The 18,553-nt window shown below is 59.2% G+C and overlaps 1 protein-coding gene across 1 annotated transcript in view; it reads left to right on the forward strand.

The window, feature by feature from the left end:
* Positions 1-14,239, forward strand: part of NHEJ1 (non-homologous end joining factor 1) — a 43,179-nt gene extending 28,940 nt beyond the window's left edge. Inside the window, exons 5-7 of the mRNA XM_057430024.1 lie at positions 13,012-13,129; positions 13,371-13,474; positions 13,791-14,239. Coding sequence (XP_057286007.1) covers positions 13,012-13,129; positions 13,371-13,474; positions 13,791-13,871 — 303 coding nt within the window. The 3' untranslated portion in view covers positions 13,872-14,239. The remainder of the gene's footprint in view (positions 1-13,011; positions 13,130-13,370; positions 13,475-13,790) is intronic.
* The last annotated feature ends 4,314 nt before the right edge of the window (positions 14,240-18,553 follow it).

Genomic DNA, 18,553 nt, shown 5'->3' on the forward strand with positions numbered 1-18,553 from the left:
CTATGCTCCAGGGACCACTGGAGGGGTCTGCCTTGTCCCCTGCCCTGTGACCTCTCAGCCATATCACAGGGGTGCTGGCATCTCTCCCAGTGGCTTGCTCTTGCCAGTCTGCAGTTGGCAGAGCTGGGATCAGTCTCAGAGCCGTGCCTGCACATGTTGCTTGGCAGGAGAAGAAAATGCAGGGCTGGCACTCTGGGAGACACTGGGGGCATGGCACTGCTGCCCACCTTCCCTGAAGCCCTTCAGCAGCCCCAGCTGTGGGTTGGCAGAATCATGCTTCACCAGTGTGAGCTCATCTTTCCTCTGCCTCCAGTGACTCAAGAGGCCCTTGCAAATGCCCACGTGGTGCTGGGTGCTGGGAGATAAGGCCAAGGCCTGACAGCTTCCCATGCAACAAGGAAACCAGCCTACAAGCTTGAGGGAAGCCTCTCCACAGCCTTTCCACTCAGCCCTGGAGAGAGCAGGGTCATCTTCCCCCAGCCCAGCTACAGCCACCTGGACAGTGGGGCTCCAAGGAGTGGCCATGGCTTGGCTGGCTCTCCTCATCACCAGACTGGTGTGGTGCGACTGGTTCATTCCTTCCTGCTGTACATGCTGGTTGTCTGAGTGTGTTGCATGCATCCAGCGCAAGGTGATGTGGCCATGCTGTGAGACTCAGCTGGAAGAGCCCACCCTAGAGCATCTTAGCTATCAGGTGGGTCCAGAACCATTTTCAGAGCCTGCTGGGGATCTACGGAGCTGCATGGGAGACAGGAGGGCTGCCTTGGCAGATGTCTGCACCCCAGGGGTTGAACTCCCTCAGGGTGGGCACCCAGAGCACTATAAATAGCATGCAGAGCCGAGGCGTGTCCCTGGTTTACCAGCATTTTCATACCATGGCTTTCAAGTGGTTCCCCTGCCTCTTCCCCAAGAGCCAGCGGCACATGTGTGCTCAGTGCTGGTGCGGGCCAGCCGGCAGGCTGCCTCCGGTGCTGTGCCATGTGCTCTGCGGCCGCTGGAGCTGGTGTCGCTTGCCAGCCCCGGCACAGCCCTGCCTCTGCCAGCCCTGTAATTGATTCCTGCTCTCCTGTGCCAGAGCAAGCTGCAGCCTGGTCAGAGGCAGTGGCTGCGGGTGCCAGCTCTGGGAGCCAGCCTGGGCAGGGCAAGCAGCAGCCCTTGCCTCAGCTCTGATGTCTAACTTGAGAACTGCCCTTTGAGTTTCCAGGTGTTCAGAGAGGTTCTCTCTTGGCTCCTGGAGGCAAGGGACTTGCGGAGACGCTGCTCCCCCTGGTTTGGGGCTGCTGGAGGAGCTGGGGTTGTTGTAGAGCAAAGAAACAGCTCCCCCAGTATCACTGTTATGTCTGCCAGAGACAGACTCATGTTTTGAGACGACGGCAGGTAACAGCAGTGCAGAGGGGGCTGTGAAGATGCCCTATTCCCCTGAGGCTGTGGAAGGACCTGGCTGGGGAGGGTGAAGGTTGTCCTGGACAGTGCTCTAGCAGCTATGGAAATTGCCAGCCAGCAGCCCTACCAAAGACTGGGGTCTGGCAAGGGGGGGCAGCGGCAGAAGCCAGCATGGTCCAGCTTGCTGAGTCCTCTCTCATCTTTAAAGCTGGCAGAGCAGGGCCTGGGGATGGCAGAGATTTAAGTTGTGGAGAAGGATTTCCTAGCCTGGCACTGTACAGAGGACAATATACTGGAGTATGTTATTACAAAGGTTAAAGATAAACCAATTTTTAGACTGGAAGGTGATGGTGGTCCAGGAGAGCATGACTGCAAATAGATGAGGTTTGACACCAGCACAGTGGAGCTGCAGACACCCTGGGTACCTTGTTTTCCAGTGCTGCTGATGACAGATAGTGGTGCATGGAAGAAAACGCCTAGAAAAATAGGGATGAGGCTTTTAAAATACCCTGTATTTAGCCAAAGGGCATGGTTTTGCTGTCTGGAGATGGCAAGGGGTGGGTGAACCTTTTGGAGCAAGGCAAGCCCAAATGGAAAGAGGAGTGTGACAAGTAAGGTAGGGGGCTGGAAAAAAGTAGCGTGTGACAGAGGCCTTTGCTCCTTGTTGCCCATGGGGCATCATGTTCTTGAAAACAAGGAGCAACTTGTGCTGCAGTGGCCAAACCTGCCAGGACAGAGATGGATGGGGCTGCAGCAGCAAGGGGACATCTGCTAGCCTGGCAGAGGGACGCAGCATGGGGCAGGGTCAGGGCAATGGCTCCCAGCCCCTGCAGCCCTCTGTGCCCCCCCATACAGCACCACAGGAACTCCATCCCTCCAAAGGCTGAGAGGGCGAAGGTGCCCTGACAGAGTGTTTTATTAGCAGCAGGTGCCTGAAATCCAACCCATGGCCCATCAATGCCTCCCCTCACCTGGAGATGAACCCGGCTGGGGGGCATGGCTGTGCTGGGTCAGGCTGCACCAGTGCCAAGATTCCCCCTGCCGTAACCAGAGCAGCTCCTGGGCAGCCTGGGATGGGATGGGATGGGATGGGATGGGATGGGATGGGATGGGATGGGATGGGATGGGATGGGATGGTCCTGCCCTGGGCGACAGGCACGTAATGCCTGATTTCACAGCACTGTTGTGCTCTGTTTGCTCGTGGCAATGATCTCTCCTGTCCTGGCCGGCTCCAACCCCCGGCCAGACCCCGACCTACAGCTCTGTCAGCTGGGATTAGATACAAGATTTAGGCTAAAACCTCTTTGCTCCTGGATGAAGCAGTGACAGAGGGGGGAAAGCCTGGCCCATCACCTCTGGAAACGGAGCTCCTGCCCTGCCCTCCAGCCTCTGTGTGGCAGCTCCCAGACCTGCTGTCAGAGGTGGGGTTGGAGCATCTTGGCTCCTGCCCTGCAGCCAGCACTGGGGCTTTGCAAGTGTCATAGCACTGCCATGGCTGGGGAGCAAACCCCACACAGAAGAGCAGGAAGGCAGAGGCCCCCCCCATCTCTCTGACTCTGAGGTGGTCCACGAGATGGGCAAAGGTCTCTAGGCCATCTGCAGCAAAGGGGATGCTCATGAGGGGAGGGGGTTGAGGAACAGGAGCTGTCCATGCAGAAAGGCTGTCCCCTTTTCTACCTGCAGCCCTGCTCTCAAAGTCCTCCTTGTGCCCAAACAGCTCATTCCAGCAAAGCCATGGCTGGAGGAGCTGTGGGGCAGATGAAGCTGCCAGCCCCCTGCCCTCAGCTCCTCCATGCAAGGGGCTGGGGTGGTTTGGCAGCAAATAAGCAGTGATGACCTGCGGGCTGGCTGAGGCTGGCTGCCTGGTGCAGCAAGTGACAGGGTGGCAGAGCAGGATCCATGCAGCAGCCAGGGATGCTGTGGCACCACGGCAAACACCAACCCTGGACTGGCAGGAGCATTGTATCTGCACCTCCCTCTTGCATAGTGTTGTGCCCAGGTTGAGGATACTCATCAGCTCCTCATGGGGTGCTAGCACTTCATGTCCCTGCAAGCTTGTCCTCTCCCACAATGTCTCTTCCTGCTCATCTCCTCGGACCCTGGCTTTGTTGGCTGAGCTCATTTAGCTTTGACAAAGTTTATAGCACACTGGAATGCAGAATGGCTGCTGGCCTCTCTCCAGCCTAAACATCCCCACCCCGTGGTGCGACAGGAGCTGATAAGGGTGAGTGCCGCAGCGGGCAGGTATCCCGTGCCCAGCCTGCGACCTTACAGCCACACGACCTTGAAGGCTGTCATTTATCTCATGCACGTGCATGTGTGTGTGTGTGTGTGTGTGTGTGTGTGTGTGTGTGTTCAAGCTGTCTCCCATCCCCAGGCAATGCTTCAGCGTCTCTGGCTTTCTCTCTGGGCCAAACCCACATGCACGTTGCCCAAGCCCGACTCCGAACAGACTCCTTTGATGAGCAGGGCTTAAATATATATTTGGCATTCCAGCGGCAGCGTGCCGAGCGCGGCCGAGGGTGTGAAAGTGTTTGCTTGACAAACTCAGGGGGCTCTCGCCTCTCTGCCAGCCCTGGGGAATTGCAGGACAGAAATGTCAAGGAATTTTTCACCTCTCTGTTTTGTTTTGTGTTTTTATTTTGTTTTCCTTCTGTGAGTGCATTTTTAGCTCTGGTGAAAAGTGCCTGATTGATGGTCACAGAAACTGAGTCCCCTCTCTTCTCCGGGACAGGGGCACTGGGAGCAAATGTCCCACCCTGGTCCTGAGGAGAGGGAATGTGCTGACCTGGTGGCTCCTGTCTCTTCTCTGCCGTCCCTGTCTATTCCATGCTGTCATGGATGGATTTGGGTACCAGGAGGATGGAGATGCCCCACATGCTACATGTTCCAGGCTGTGGTCTGCTCAGAGCCAGCCCTTTTGCCTCTGTCTGCAGAGGCCAGCAGGGTCTCAGTCACAGGGTCCTTTGTCACCACTCAGCTGAACCCAAAAGCCCTCTGCCCCAGCACATGCTGTGGAGGCACCCGTGCCCACTGCTCCACAGAGGATTTCCCTGCCGGTGTCCCCATGTGCTGGGGCACCAGCCTGGAGTACGCAATGGCCCTCAGGCAGCTTTGGGGAAGTGGAGAGGTCTTCTCATCTTGCGCCTGTGCAGGGGAAGATGGAGCAAGTGGAGCAGGAAAGTGTCTCTGTGGGCAAGCTGCAGGTGGACAGCTGATGCTTGGAGCCTCCTAAAATGGTGCGTGGGATGCACCAGGGCGTGAAATCAAAACCACCCTGATCTTCCCTTGCCTCTTGGCTTCTTCTGGGCTGCAGCCAGCAATGGAGCAGGGGAAGCAGATCTGTCACCAGTTCCCATGCGATGCAGAATCCATGGTGGGGCAGGGATGTGCAGGGCACAGAGCTAAGACTCTGGGTTTGGATGGGAGGCCAGAGGTCCTCCTGCATGGGGAGGAGGAGGAAGGCAGAGACTCCCCATCACATCCATCTGCGTCCATGGGAAATGGGGAGGGGAGGCCCTGGGCAGCAGATTCAGTTTCAGAGCCCATGTCTGCAGTGCCTGCTGGAGTGGGAGAGATCCCGGCTGGCTCTTGGGGAGGGGGCCAGGGGGCTGCGTCTGTGTGTTCCCAGCTGTCCCCAACATAATCCCTCAGGAAAGAGAATCCACTGCTCTGCTGCATCTCCTTCTGGTGTTGTCTGGTGGCAGCTCTGCCTGGCCCTAAATCACATGCCACTCCCAGGTTGATGGAGCACCATGGAAATGGGGGTGCTGCCCCCCGAGCCATTAGAGAATGAGGATCACGAGCCTGGGGTCTGTGGAGCAGGGGTCTGGACGCTGGAGACTGCAGAGCAGGGATTAAGACGCTGAGAGTCTACAGGGCGAGGCTTGGTGATCTGGGGACTGCAGAGTAGGTGGTGGTCCCCAAGGGTACCAATCTGGGTCAGTGATTAGGCTGCTGTGAACTGTAGATGGTGAGAAAGGGATACAGGGGGACTCTGGAGTAGGGATGGAGACCCTGGGGGTCTGCAGGGCAAAGGCATGCTCTGTCCCCAGGGCAAGGGCAGGCTTGGCCTGGGCTCCCCGAGGTTTCCTTCCTGGCCCACTGAAGAATCGCTGGCTTGTCTGGCGGAGCACGGACCTGTGGATTTCCTGGGCAGCAAGTCCCTTTCATGTGGCCACTCGCAAATTCTCATTACATCACCAGAGGCTGCTCCTCCCGGAGACAAACCCAGCGCTTTTTAGGGGTTTGCCCCCCCCCCCCAGCCTGTGTGTTTTGGCTGGGGGCACCCGGGAAACCTCGTCCAAGAGCAGCTGCTCTGGCAGGGAGATGGCACACAGAGCCAGTGGGCAGGGGGAGGGCAGTGCGTCGTGTCGTGTTTCACACACCCCCTCCCCTCCCCTCGCTACTGAGTAAACATGGGCTGGCCAGGGCTGGAGGGGGCTTTTCCAGGCTGGACCACACCCCGGGAAGACTATTTTTTGCCATGAATGAAGGGGCTGTGTGCTCGCAGGGCACCCTGGCCTCCTGCTGCCACTGCCGTGCATGGACAGCCTGCCTGACACTCAATCCTGCTGCCTGGCTGCGGACCAACATCTGCGCTAAGCAGCTGGGCACTGCCTGGGGACACCTGGGCACCCCGCACAGCTGGGCACTGCATGGGGACACCTGGGCACCCCGCACAGCTGGGCACTGCTTGGGTGACACAGGCAAGCTGCTGGGGCTGTTCCCAGGGGCTGGGAAACACGGGCTGCCACAGAGCAAGGGGAAGTGACGGTGACACGGCGGCTGTGCCAGCAGCAGCGCAGGGCTGCTAGAGCATGTCAGACCCAGCCCTGCCGGGGCCGGTTGCCTGGGAGCTGCCTTAGCCAGCCATGGGCGAGCCCTGCTGACCCCCTGCTTCCTGCTGCAGTTTCGGTTGACAAAGGGGCAGCGTCCCCAGGGGCTGCCCCTTCGGCTGCACCCGTGCTTGGGAGGAACTGCAAAGCTGCCAGGGTGGAGCGGCCGCCTGCCTCTGGCTCATCCCAGTCCTGAACGCACCCAGATTTCCCCCAAAGCCCCTAATCCTGCCTGGCTTGGTCCCAGCTTCCGCTCTGGGCCCTGTCAACTAATCTCTTTTGTGCCAGGTTTAAGGACACACTGGGTGCAGCATCCCTATGGGTCTCCCCCTGTCACCCCAGGTTTCACTTCTCAAGGTGTCTGTGGGCTGCTCTTCCAGACCCCAGCCCTGACCCACACTGTTGCCTCTGCCAGCCTCGCTGTCCCATGGTTCTCAGGCAATCCAAATGTGTTTGTCCCTGTCAATGAGTGGCCTCTCCTCATCGGGTGGAGGTGGGGTGCTGGATCCCACCCCTCACTGTTCCTTATCGCCACACAGCATCCTTGTGATTCACCAGGTGTGGCTCCCTTTCCGTCACCCCACTTTGCAGGAAGTTTCCCGGCCAGCCCCCCGCAAGCCCTGTGCAATAATAACAAGCTGGGATGAGCTGGCTGGGCTTCCTGAGCAACCCTACAATAATAAACCAGAACGATGTGTCCAGTTTTCCTGGACAGACAATAATAAACCCGCATGAGCTGGCACATTTTGCAGTGGAACCCTACAATAATAACCCTGGGTGATGTGTCCATATTCACCGAGCCACCCTACAATAACAAGGCAGTGTAAGCCACCCAGCTTCCTTGCACAGAAGAGGGTTCCATGAGCTGTCCCCCTGGGACAGGAGGGACCCTGGCCACCAAGTCTCCATGCCTTCTGCTCCTGGGCTTGCCCAGGCCCTCCCCTGCTTGCGCTGGCCCATAGAGAAGGCACCCCGTGTCAGTGGTGGGCTAGGTTGACAAAGGTGATGCCCACAGGTGCCATCAGCCTGTGTCTCTGCCTTCCTGAAGCCAGCAGCAAGTCCTCAAGTCCTGGTGTGCTTTGACCTACTGCTCTTCAGGGCATCCTCCTTGCCCAGCTCCCTTGCAAACTGGCACCCAACACCAGCTGCCCCAGATGCTCTCCTGCTGTTGCCCCACAGGTTGCTGGATGGGAGGACAGATGTCCATGGGCAGGGTGAAGCTGGGCATGCCATCAGCAACCATTCCCAGCCATGCCCACGTTCTTGCAGGGTCACCCAGATGGGGAGGCAAAGCTGTGCTGCTGACCCTACTCTTTTTCAGGGAGTTTGTTGGCACTTGGTCAGCAGGAGGGCTCAGATGCCTATGGCTTTGCTGGCAGGATGGTGGAATGGCCTCTTTCCAAGTGTGATGGGGTAGGAGCTGAAGCCGCTTGACCCCCAGCCCTCTGCCAAGGCCCAGGCTGCTCCTGGTGGGCTGGTCCTCAAGTAATTGGGGAGGAGATGTTGTGACCTCCTCCCTACCTCTGCACTGCCGCTGGCCCTTCTTTTCCCTGGGATTCATCCCTGGGAGCTGGAAGCAGCAGCAGGTGGGCAGGGAAGGGCCAGGACCCCTCCCTAGCATCCCTGCATGGGGGGGACCCACATCTAGTGCAGTGCAGCAGCAGCACAATGCATTGCCCCCCCTGCCACCCTGACCCTCTGCTCAGTGTCTGCGAGCAAAGCTGTAACCCAAGCCGTGAAAACAGCACAAGGAGGAAAGAAAAGGGTATTGAGTGGCGGGACTGCTGCGGTCGCCGGCCAGCATAGACTGCTGGTTGTTAAGCGAGTGCCTCGCTTGCAAAGGCTGCCTTGATGAAGTGTGAGACAGCACTTACGGAGGGACACGGGCAGGCATTCTCGCTCCATCTTCCGCTCACAGTGCCGCTCTTTATGCGCCTGACATTTGCTTGCTGGAAAGGCCCCGAAAATCAGGGGGAAAGGAAAACATTGCCTGCAGCAGGGCCAGAGGGGCACTGGGAGGAGTGCCGTGCCATTCGGTGCAGTGCAGTGCCATGCTGGGCTGGGCTGGGCTGGGATGCTCCATCCTGGCCTCACTGCCAGCTCTTCCCTAAGCGACCCCTTCACCTCTCGGCAGCCCTTGGGCTGCCTTCCCTTGCCGGCACTGCTGCTTCCTGCCAGGTGTGCTCAGCCTGGCTCCCTGCCTGGGAAGCCCGGGCCATGCTGCCCTTGCCTTCTCCCCGGGCGGGCTGGCAGCACTGCCAGCTCTCCTTGCTGCTGCAGCGTGTCCCCAGGGCTGTGTGTGGTAGAGGGTGATGGGGACACTGCGAGATCAAGGCAGGTCCCTCAAACATCCACTGCTGGGGTAGGCAGTGCCTCAGGGACTGCTGCAGCACTGTACGAGCAGATCCAAGGGCCAGGGGAGCTGGGAAAGGGTATCAGTGGTCAGTGTGGGGCAGCTCAGGGTGCTCTGGGGCAGTTCTGCCCCTAAAAGAGATGGTCACTGCCCCACCAGGGAGCTGGGGTGGGAAGCCAGGCTGATGCATCCAGCTCCATCACAGGGGAATTAGCTGCCCCTTTTCCTGACCTCAGTCCAAGCTGGAAAGGAGCAGTTCAACCCCCTCCATCTCTATCCCTCTGCAGGTGAATCCTGGGGGATCCCTTGGACTGGAGGTGTTGACAAACATGGCTGGGTGAGTGGCTAGCACAGATCAGTGCTCATGTATGCAGATCCTGGATTTGATCCCTCCCCAGCCTGACGGACACTGGCAAGGCCATAGGCAGAGATGCCCAGCGACCATCCAGCAAACCACACCAGCCCCATTCCCATGAGCATGCACAAAGCAGGGAAGAGCACTGAGGACAGCCTGGCCACAAGGCACAGGAACGCCCCAGCCATGAAGCCCTTCCCCATCTGCGGCATTGCCAGGCTTTGCCCATGCCAGCGCGGCAGCGGCCGTGCCCATCGCTGGAGAGCTGATGTGCCATTCCTGGGCCACAACTCCAGCACGCCGCTTCTGCGGAGCCCACTGGCAGGGGAAGCCCAGGGAGGCCATGCCCCCCCCCCCCAGCCCACACCCCTTGGCTTCCAGCCCCAGCAGGAATTATTAAGTGTGCCCCAGTGAAGCACATGCTGAGGCCGGCCACGGGAATGTGGGCAGATCTGGCATACAAGCCACAGCAGCCAGGCTGTAATTTCCAAACAGGCCCCGTTTGCTCTGTTTTCCAGTTAAAAATATATTAAGAAATAGGAATGTAGGGTTTGTAGAGAAGAAAGTTGGTAACCGCTTCGAGCATCTGGTGTGATAATGAAAGGGTCAGTCCCCAGCTTTGAGCGCGACCAATTTAGACTCTGGTGCTTGGCACTGGCACAGGGGCTGCCTGTAAACCCCGCCCAGGGCAAGGTGATGCTTCTGCAGCAGTGGCAAGCTGCCGGGCTGGGTGACGTGCCCCTCCTGCGCTCACTGTCAAGAGGACATCCAAATTGCCGTCACTTGTGGCCTTTAGAGAAGGGAATCTGGGCAGGGACAGGGGAAGGCAGGATGCCTGGGTGATGGATGCTGTATGCTGCCCACCACTAGACCTGCCAGCCCCCTCCCCCCTGGGATACAGCACATAGCAGTGCTCTCCAGGATGGGGGGCAGAGAGTGAGGAGGGGGGCAGTGAGTGAGGCTGCAGCCCAGCTCCCTGTGACTGCTCCCACTGCTATAGGGCTGATGGTGAGCGTGGCTTGCTCCTGGTGTGAGATCAGACAGACACTTGCCCCCCTTCACCAGACAGCACCCCCGGCTGAGCTAATCGCAGTTCAGGGTGTGCTACAGAACCTCCCACACCGCTGTCGCAGCCTTGAGTCACTCCTGATACAGTGGCATCCTGCTTGGCCTTGTGGCCAGATAGTCATAACACATGGGGCAAGCTGTGCCACCTCCCCTGGCATCGCTCCCCTGTGTCAGCTTTCTGCTTGGGCTGCTCCGCAGACCTCGGGCATCATGTTTATCCTGGAGATGGGTAATCAGAGAAAAACAAGTGACCGGAGGCCAGGGCTGACACTGTGGTGGGACAAGAAGTTAGCTGCAACAGGGTTCAGCGCAGGGATGTGCTGGGGTAGTAGGGCAAGGCAGGAGGGCAAAGAGACAGGTACGTGGGGCTTGTCCCCCACTCAGCCCCTTATGGGGACACTTCCTTGTGCCTCCCAGCCTCCGGGGCCATCAGGTGGCCGGTGGCTGGCACAGCACGCTCCGCTCCCTTCTGAGTCACGGCTCTGCAGGGAAATGCTTCCAGCTCTGGTTATAACCCCGTTTCCCACTGGGGCTGTGAAGTGCGGCCCTCCCACCCCGGCGTGGATCAGCTCCGGCAGCCTTGAGCCTGCCCGGAAGGGCAGCGCCAGGAGGTGGCCAGTGACTCCCGAATTCCACCCTGGGCTTGTCAGAGCTGGACGCTTCCCAGAGGCATGGGCACCTGGCGTCCTGCACCTGCAAAGCCCTGTGCCACCAAGGATGCCCATTCCTCTCCCATTATCTCCCCAGGGTGCCACCCCAGCGTCTATGCATATGCCAGTCTCAGGGACACTGGGTTGTTGCAAGCACAGCAGGCACTCCACAACATTGCCACGTCCTCAGGAGCACCATGGGGACATTGTGCTGGCTCTGGGCAGCTGCTGCTGAGCACTGAGACAGCAGCTGCCCTGCCTGGATCCTTGCTTGGATGCTGGGAAGAGGAGCAACCTGAACAGCCATGGGGCCCAGGGCATGTCCCAGGTGCCATCCTGCACTGCAGCCCACATCCTGGCTGGGGTGTGCAGCACCCTATGCCTGGGTACACAGCCTACCCTATCTCCCTGGCACTCCCCAGGGCCCCCTTGGTGGCAGGGAGAGGGGGTGGGCAGAAGGGTAGTGGCACCCAGGGCTCGGTGGTTCCACAGGGGACTTTCCTGCCCTCCTGGGGCATTGACCCATGCAGTGCTATCATCTAGTACACTTTGCTCACTCCACCACCATTCCTGGCTTTCCTGGGAGCTGCTGTTTGCTTTTCTGAGAGTTACGGCTCCAGCTTCTGCCTTTGATCTGGGCTGTGTTGGTCACCTGTTGCCAGCCCCTCGCCTGCCTTTGAAGTGCAGTCGCCTTCCCAGCCTCAGACGCTGCTTTTGCAACTTTCAAGTGCAACCTATGGAGTGAGACACCCAAGGCCAGAGCGTCCCCAGGGTGTCTCAGGTCCTCAGCATCCCTCCTTCTCCCTGGCATCTTGTGGAGGGCCAGGCAAGGAGGCATTGCAAGGTGTGTTTGCCCAGAGGCCTGCATTCCTGGGGATGCTGGCAGCGGCCTGGACCCAGAGCATCACTCCCTCCTGTGGCAGAGGACAGGGACACAGGAGGTCCTGCACATAAGCTGGCCAAAAAGCAGACACTGATGCATGTCCTACAGCTGAGGGGCCTATCGTGGCGACAAGTCCAGCAGGAGGGGTGGGACCCAGCAGAAAGCATCTTTCTGGGCACCATCCACCCCACCCTGCCATTAGCCCTCCCTCCCGTCCAGCAAGTAGCTGCGAGGGGGCCCAGCCTGCCCTTTCTGACACAGGAAAGCTGGGGCCAGGCTTGGACTCTGGCCTTGAGCAGGTCTCAGCATGGATGTGCCTCCCCACTCCCCTGGCCCAGAGAGGATCCAGCCTTATCTGTTACACTTTGTTCCCCTGCTGTCTGGGTGTGGATTGGAGCAGAGATCAGTGTGCAGACCTTTGACGCACAGACACAGACACACACACACACAGACACACACACACACCTACTACCACACAACCAGCCACGCATGCACCCAGAGCCATGCTGCTCTACACACAGCTGTGCTTGCAGTCCCCCTGCATGCAGACACACTCACACTCACCCGCATGTGTGCGCAGCCCCCTGCATGCAGACACACTCACACTCACCCGCATGTGTGCTCACATGCCCTGCTTCTCCCGCCCCTGTGCAGCCACCCCTCCAGGGCACACACACATTTCCCTGGCCCTGCACGTGTTTCAAGCTATGTGCTGCATTATGTTCCCAGTGCAGGGTGGTGCTTGCCCGACCTCCCAGCCTCCCCATCATGCAAGCCAAGGTCCCCCAGGCACATCGGCATGGCCCAGACTGTGAGGCTGGCATCCTGCAGCCCTGGCAGAAGGAAGGGGGCTTCCCTGCATCAAGCCTGGAAGAGCAAGAAAGTGTGCAGGGAGGCAGGAGCTACCCTCAGCTCAGGCTGAGACCTGAACATCCTTCATCTCACTGTCACATCGCTCTCACTCGCCATGGAGCCACCAGGGATGCTTGTGCTGCCTGCATAGACATCTCTGGAGGCAGCCGTGACAGGCAGGGGCTCCCTGTCCACACCTCATACCGAGGTCCTGCCCCTGCCCAAGACTCATTGGCCTTACTGGCGAGCTGCAGCCCCTGTGCTGCTCCAGCCAGGGAAGCCGCAGCCCTTCCCTTGTAATCTTATCTCCGGTGTTTGATGAATGACTCGCAAGCCTCAGCTGTCAGCCTCGGGATGGGAAGGCAGCTCAATGGCCGGAGCAGGTGTGTGCGTGTGTGCACATGCATGTGTTCGTGTGTGCGTGGCTGGGGAGCAGCCACAGCCTGCCCAGTGCCAGAGCTGGCCCTGCGAGCTGTGCTGTGGTCCTTGGGGTTAAGCAGATGGAGCCCAGTGTGCAGAGGGGCTCATAGCCCCTTCTCTGCCCCATCATGGGAGGGTGTCCTGCAGTAAGTTGCTCCTGGCAGGTGATTTCGTGGCAGGCTGATGGTGCCTCTGCTCTCCCCCCACAGAGCCTGCCCCAGATCTGCGGTGCTGGAGAAGGGCAGGCATTTACCTCCACTTTGCAGCAGCTCTACATGGCAGTGACACAGCAGGAGGCCAGGCAGGCTCAGAAACGGCAGCACTCAGGTGAGGAGCTCCTTGGCTGTGGGATGGGGAGTGTGTGAAGCACTGGCCCCCACCATGGCTGTGCCCCCATCCCCTGGGAAGGGGAGTGGGTTCCTGGGTGTAGCTCACCCCATGCAGCAGTCTTCCCCTTTGCTTTCCCACATGGGCTGAGCTCCACACACAGGCACTGTTCCTGGTGGGGGTTTTGGCCCCATGCTCCCTTATCTCAATCCCAAATTGCATCTCTTTCTGCTGGTACCAGAGGATGCTGAGGACCCGGCACCTCCTGCAGAAACCACAGGTCATCCCCATCCACCACCTTCATCCCAGGAAGATGAAACAGCATCTTCCAGTGAGGGAATCACAGTGAGTACAGCTCTAGAAATAGCCTCTTCATTCCAATGGCAGGATGAGGCCTGCATCTCCCTTCCCCCTTCACATCCCAGCCCCATGCTTTTCCAGGATGAGCCAGGGCATCTCTGCTTGGTTCCTAGCACATCATACACAGGGTGTATGCACAGGGTGTATGCACATGCACCCTGGCTGGGGACCTTGTGATTGCACATGTGTGTGATTTGCACTTCCCCACATTGATAACAGGAGTGTCACTGCTTGCACACACACACCCATCCTGCGTGACCCCCAGGGGGAGATACTGACAGTGCCTCCCCTTTGCTTCCAGCCAACCTCCTCCCCAGCTCAGAAGCCCCGGCTGCCTGCAGCCAAGACCAAGCCAAAGAAGGCAAAAGGGCTCTTCAGCTGAAGCATCACTGCCACCCAGCCTGAGGGTCTCTGCTCCCCCCGGTATCCAAGAGAGGCAGTGCAGAGCACCCATGGGTGCTCTTCATCTCCTGCACCACCTGGCAGACCCTGCCCGGCTCACGGTTCCCTCCTGAGGTGTCTCCAGCCAGGGAGATGGGGCATTGCCTTTCTTCAACCATGTCTCAGGAACCTCTTTTCTAGCTCTCTCCTGGTGCAGAGCTTGCTCAGGCTGCCTCGTGGTGGAGCCAGTACTGGAGCAGGGGGCAGTGGGAGGCATGCTGCTGGGTGGGTGTGGGACAGCCATGCCCTGGCAGGGCTGTGGGGGTTGTCTGCTGTGTTGGTTTGCAATAAAGGACTGTGTCTGGGTGATTCCCTCTCCTGCTCTGTCCCTCCTGGGCCTGAAGTGTCCAGGCAGGGGTGTAGCCCCTGGTGCTGCTGGGTCCCCCTCAAGCCATTCCTGCTGTCAAAGGGCTTGCAGCAGGACAGTGAGGAGATGACAATGGCTCATTGCTGTGGGGCAGGACAGCAGCTCCCAGCCCCTGCTGTGCCTCACCCTAAGCACCAGTATGCGGGGTGTGCATGAAGGGACTCCCAGATACTGGGACACAGCATCCTTGTCCCACGCCAAGGACACACCATGTGCTGGTGCCTGGAACCAGGTGAAGCTCCTGCAGCAGCAGGTTGGCAAAGGCAGACTGTCTGGGCTGAGGAGCACCCTTCATTTGCAGTAGCTCCCTCGGGGTTAGTGGGCAGGTGATATAAGGGGTTCTGGCCTTCAAGGGGCTGGGGACAACCGAGCCACTAACACCCTGAAAGCTCCTAGGCCTGAGAGCAGCCGTGGAACACATTACAGATGCTCCCTGGACACAAAGTACCACCTCTGCCCCTCCACACTCAGTCCATCCCTCCATCCATCCATCCATTAACCCCTGCGCTCTTCTTCCAGCCACTGTGCTTCCTTTGGGGCTGGGGCCACATTCCTGTGCCAGGCAGCACTGCCATGGGCAGGCTGCAGCCTGCGGTGCCACTGTCCTGGGGCAGGACCTGTGCCTTTGTCTGCCCTGCTCCCTGGGACTGGGCCAGCAGAGTCCCACTGCCTGCTCTTCTGGGCAGCACGGGGGAAACAAAAACATCCGGAGCAGCCCCTGTGTCTGTAGAAGAGGAATGAAGGGGTCTTTGCAGGACCATGGCCAGCCAGTCCCAGGGTGAGAGCAGCCAGCTGCTTTTTGTATTTCCTCTCTGAAGGAGCAGCATGCAGGGCAAGGTGGGTGGTGAGATGGGGACGCCGTGGGATGGTAGCTTGTGCTGACAGCTGTAGCTATGAATCCTGCTTTCTCCCACCTGCCAGCATCTTTTCCTCTCAGATTTGGGTCTGCCTGCCAGGTACTTGCCCCCAGGGAGGGTGCTGTTACCAGCTCAGGGGGTAGGACCGGGGTAGCAATGGTTCTGCAGCTCTCCATTTCATATGTCTTCTGTCACCAGGTTTTCCCCTGGTGCAACCCCTGTTCCATCCATGTGAGCTCCATCTCCTGGTATGGGAGCTGCTCTGTTCCAAGCGAGGTCCTTCAGCTCCCTGCTGGGTCTTGGACTCATGCTGCTCCCCTATGCATGCAGGTACATGCAGGAGGAGGATTTATTGCCCCAGCAAGGGCACCTGGGTTGTCTGTGTCCTCTGGCAGGGACATAATAGGGGAGGAGGCACATTCCCATCCCAACTGTGCCAGTGGCTGGTGGACTCTGTAGGGGAGTGGTTAATGCAAACCAGCACCTGTGCCCCTCAGTCATCCTGAGTACCAACTGCACTTGGGCTGTGTCTCTGCTTCTCTCAGGGGTGCCCAATCCAGGCGAGCCAGTCCCAGGGATGCTGCAAGGGTGTGGCTCATGAGTCCTGTTCTGCTGCAGAGTGTGTCCCCTATGGAGCCCCGTGGCCCTGCCCCCAAGGGATGGGCGAGCACCCATAAGCAAGACTTGCTGCAGGGGGAGATCCTGCTCCACTCACCCTGCTCCCAAGGCAAGGGAAAGTGGGCCTGCAGGAGCATGGATGGGGGGAACAAATAAAACCAGGAGAGTGAAGACATCAGTGGGAAAAAGAGGTCTGCCAATGCCCCCTAGGCCACCGCAGGGACCCCGGCCCCCAAAACTCCAGCCTGGGACTGCCAGTGCCTCCCCGGCCGAGGTTGCCGCTGGCTCCAGGGAGTGTCACCGCTCATTGTCCCATCCTGTCCCACTGGGGTCTCCTTTCCTATTCCCACCCCCTCCTCCTTGGAGCCGGCTGGATTTGAGCTCCCGACACACATTAAAGGCCACAAGTTCGGCCTCGGCCTCCATAAATTTGATTCCATAAATATTGGTTTTTGCAGGGTTTAATGAAGCCGTTATGCCGGGCACGGCCCAGCACCCCGACCCGTGCCCTTAATAAGGGCTCTGTGGCCTCGATTAAAGGGACCTTTCAATCGCTGTCAAGTATTTTTAGAAAAGGAAAAGAAAAAAAAAAAAAAAAGGAGAGAGGGAGGAGAAGATGAGGAAGGCAGCGAATGGGAGAGGAAAATCCCAAGCCCATCCACTGCAAAAGTGGAGAAATAGCACCACCTAGACTGCCTCGCCCGGCTCCGCCGCCCGTTCGCCAGCCCCGGGCAGCCCTGTGGGACCTTGTGCCAGCGCCGGGCCCCTGCCCCGGGCAGCCCTGGCGGCACAGCGAGGTGTCGGCCGGACGCTGCGCTCCCACTTGGGCGGTGCGCTCCGGGCTGCAGTGCCGGGGAAGGCTGAGGTGCGGAGGAAGGAGGGACTTGGTCACGGTGGGGATGCAGGCAGGAGCAGTGCGTGGTGACTGGGTGTCCTGGCGCTGCCTGAGAATGGCTGAGTGTAGAGGGAGATACTGTACGATACGGGAATGGATGCTGCATCCCTCACACCTCCACTGGAAGGTAATTCCTCCCTGTGACAGTGCTGCAGCAGCAAGTGTTCTTTCCCATCAGCTCCCCAAGCAGAAATCCCCTCTCACCCCTTGTTAGGTGGACACTGTCACAGCCTTCGGCTGCCACCCCACAACCCCAGCTCTGGCTGCCCTGTCATGCCTGGGGCTCCTGTCCCACTTGGCCCTGTGCGCCAGTGGGTTTTGCCTGGCGGGGACACAGGCTGGCGTTGGGAATGCTAGATGGACTCTGCACCCAGTGACAGAACACTGTCACTGCTTGCTGTGGCCAGAGCCCATGCAGGATGCCGGGGCCCCTGCCTGGATAGGAGCTGCTGTCACAAACCAACCTAGCTCCCTGTCTGCACCCCTGGGCTTCCATGGGACATGCATGTTGTACCAGTGAAGGTAGGGCTATGCTGCTTGCTGTCAGGCTGGAGCTGATGGGAAAGGGACAGACGTGTGTGACATGCATACTGCATGCTGGCAGACTGCAGAGGCTATTTGGAGTTCTGGGTTTGGGTCATTGGCAGCCATGGGCACTTCTCCCTAGGGATGTGCTGCACTCCCCAGACCCAGCACCATCCCAGATAAACCTGTTCCCCACTCCCTTCTGGCAGTGATGAGCATAGTGGGAAGCTGGGCTCTCTGCTTTGGTTTGAGTATAGAGCATGAAGCACGTGAGGACCCTACAGACCTAGCCCAGTCTCTGATTTTCCTGTGCCTGTGATGCACAGAAAGCTGTGTTACTTCTGTAGCCCTGGGAAGCCAGGGATAGGGATGGGGAGCACTGCTGTGACACGTCCCCTCTGCTCCATCTGCTGATGCCCTCAGGATGCTCCACTGATCAGCTGAGGAGATGTGGAAGTGAGGTGGCCTGGAGCTGCTGGCCAGACCCTCCTGCTCCTCACCAGCCTTCACAGTGGCTCTGGGCACTGGGTGCCCAAAACAAGTACAGAAACCCGATGGAGTGTGGCTGCTGAGTATGAAAACCTGATAGAGACAGCTCTGGCCAACTGTACTTTGCTTGCAGCTCCTGCAAAGGAAATGGTCCACTGGAGCCACTGGATAGCAGCATCCTAAGCTGTGGGTGCTGATAGCACTCCTGCCTGCATCCCTCTTGCCCAGGCTGCCTGATCCTGCTGAGGCCAGCACAGTCCTGCAGCCAGAGGTGAACGCCTGACTGGACTATTCCAGCCTGGCCTCTGTGTATCCCTGGGAATGACCTGTGCCCTGTGCCCACTGAGGCGATACCAAGGGTGCATCCCTGGGAGAGTTGTGTGCATGGGGGCATCCCTGAGATAGTTGTGTGCACAGGGCCATCCCAAAGCACTGTCTCACCTGAGGAGGTGCTAGGGAGCGACAGGGTGCAAGCAGAGCCATGCTGGACCCCTCCCCGGCACGCAGCTGGGGGAGAACCGGGGGGGCCCTGCAAGCCCTCGCTCCTGAAATCAGGGTGTTGTATTTACTTTCCCCTTTTGGCAGCTAGAAGGGGAAGCCCATCCCAGCCCCTCATTGTTGTCTCAGCGAGTTAATCAGATGCCATAATCCTGTTGTGGAAATATCGGGCCTCCCTGGAAACAATGGGGAGCGAGAATATTGTGGTTAAATTTCAACCAGCTGCCTCCCTGCTCTGTTTGATCCCCGCCCGCAGGCCCGGGCCCCTGGCGAGCAGGCGGCGCGGCAGGGGCCGGAGCCCCGGGGTGCCACCCCGAACCCACGCCGCCACGGGGGAACCCCTGCGGGACTCCCCGGGGGAAGGGGGTGTACGG

The sequence above is a fragment of the Pezoporus wallicus genome, unplaced genomic scaffold, assembly GCF_028554395.1.
Source record: "Pezoporus wallicus isolate ANWC-B61680 ecotype Strahan unplaced genomic scaffold, APGP_CSIRO_Pwel_v1 contig_5261, whole genome shotgun sequence".
NCBI classification, from domain to species: Eukaryota; Metazoa; Chordata; class Aves; order Psittaciformes; family Psittacidae; genus Pezoporus; species Pezoporus wallicus.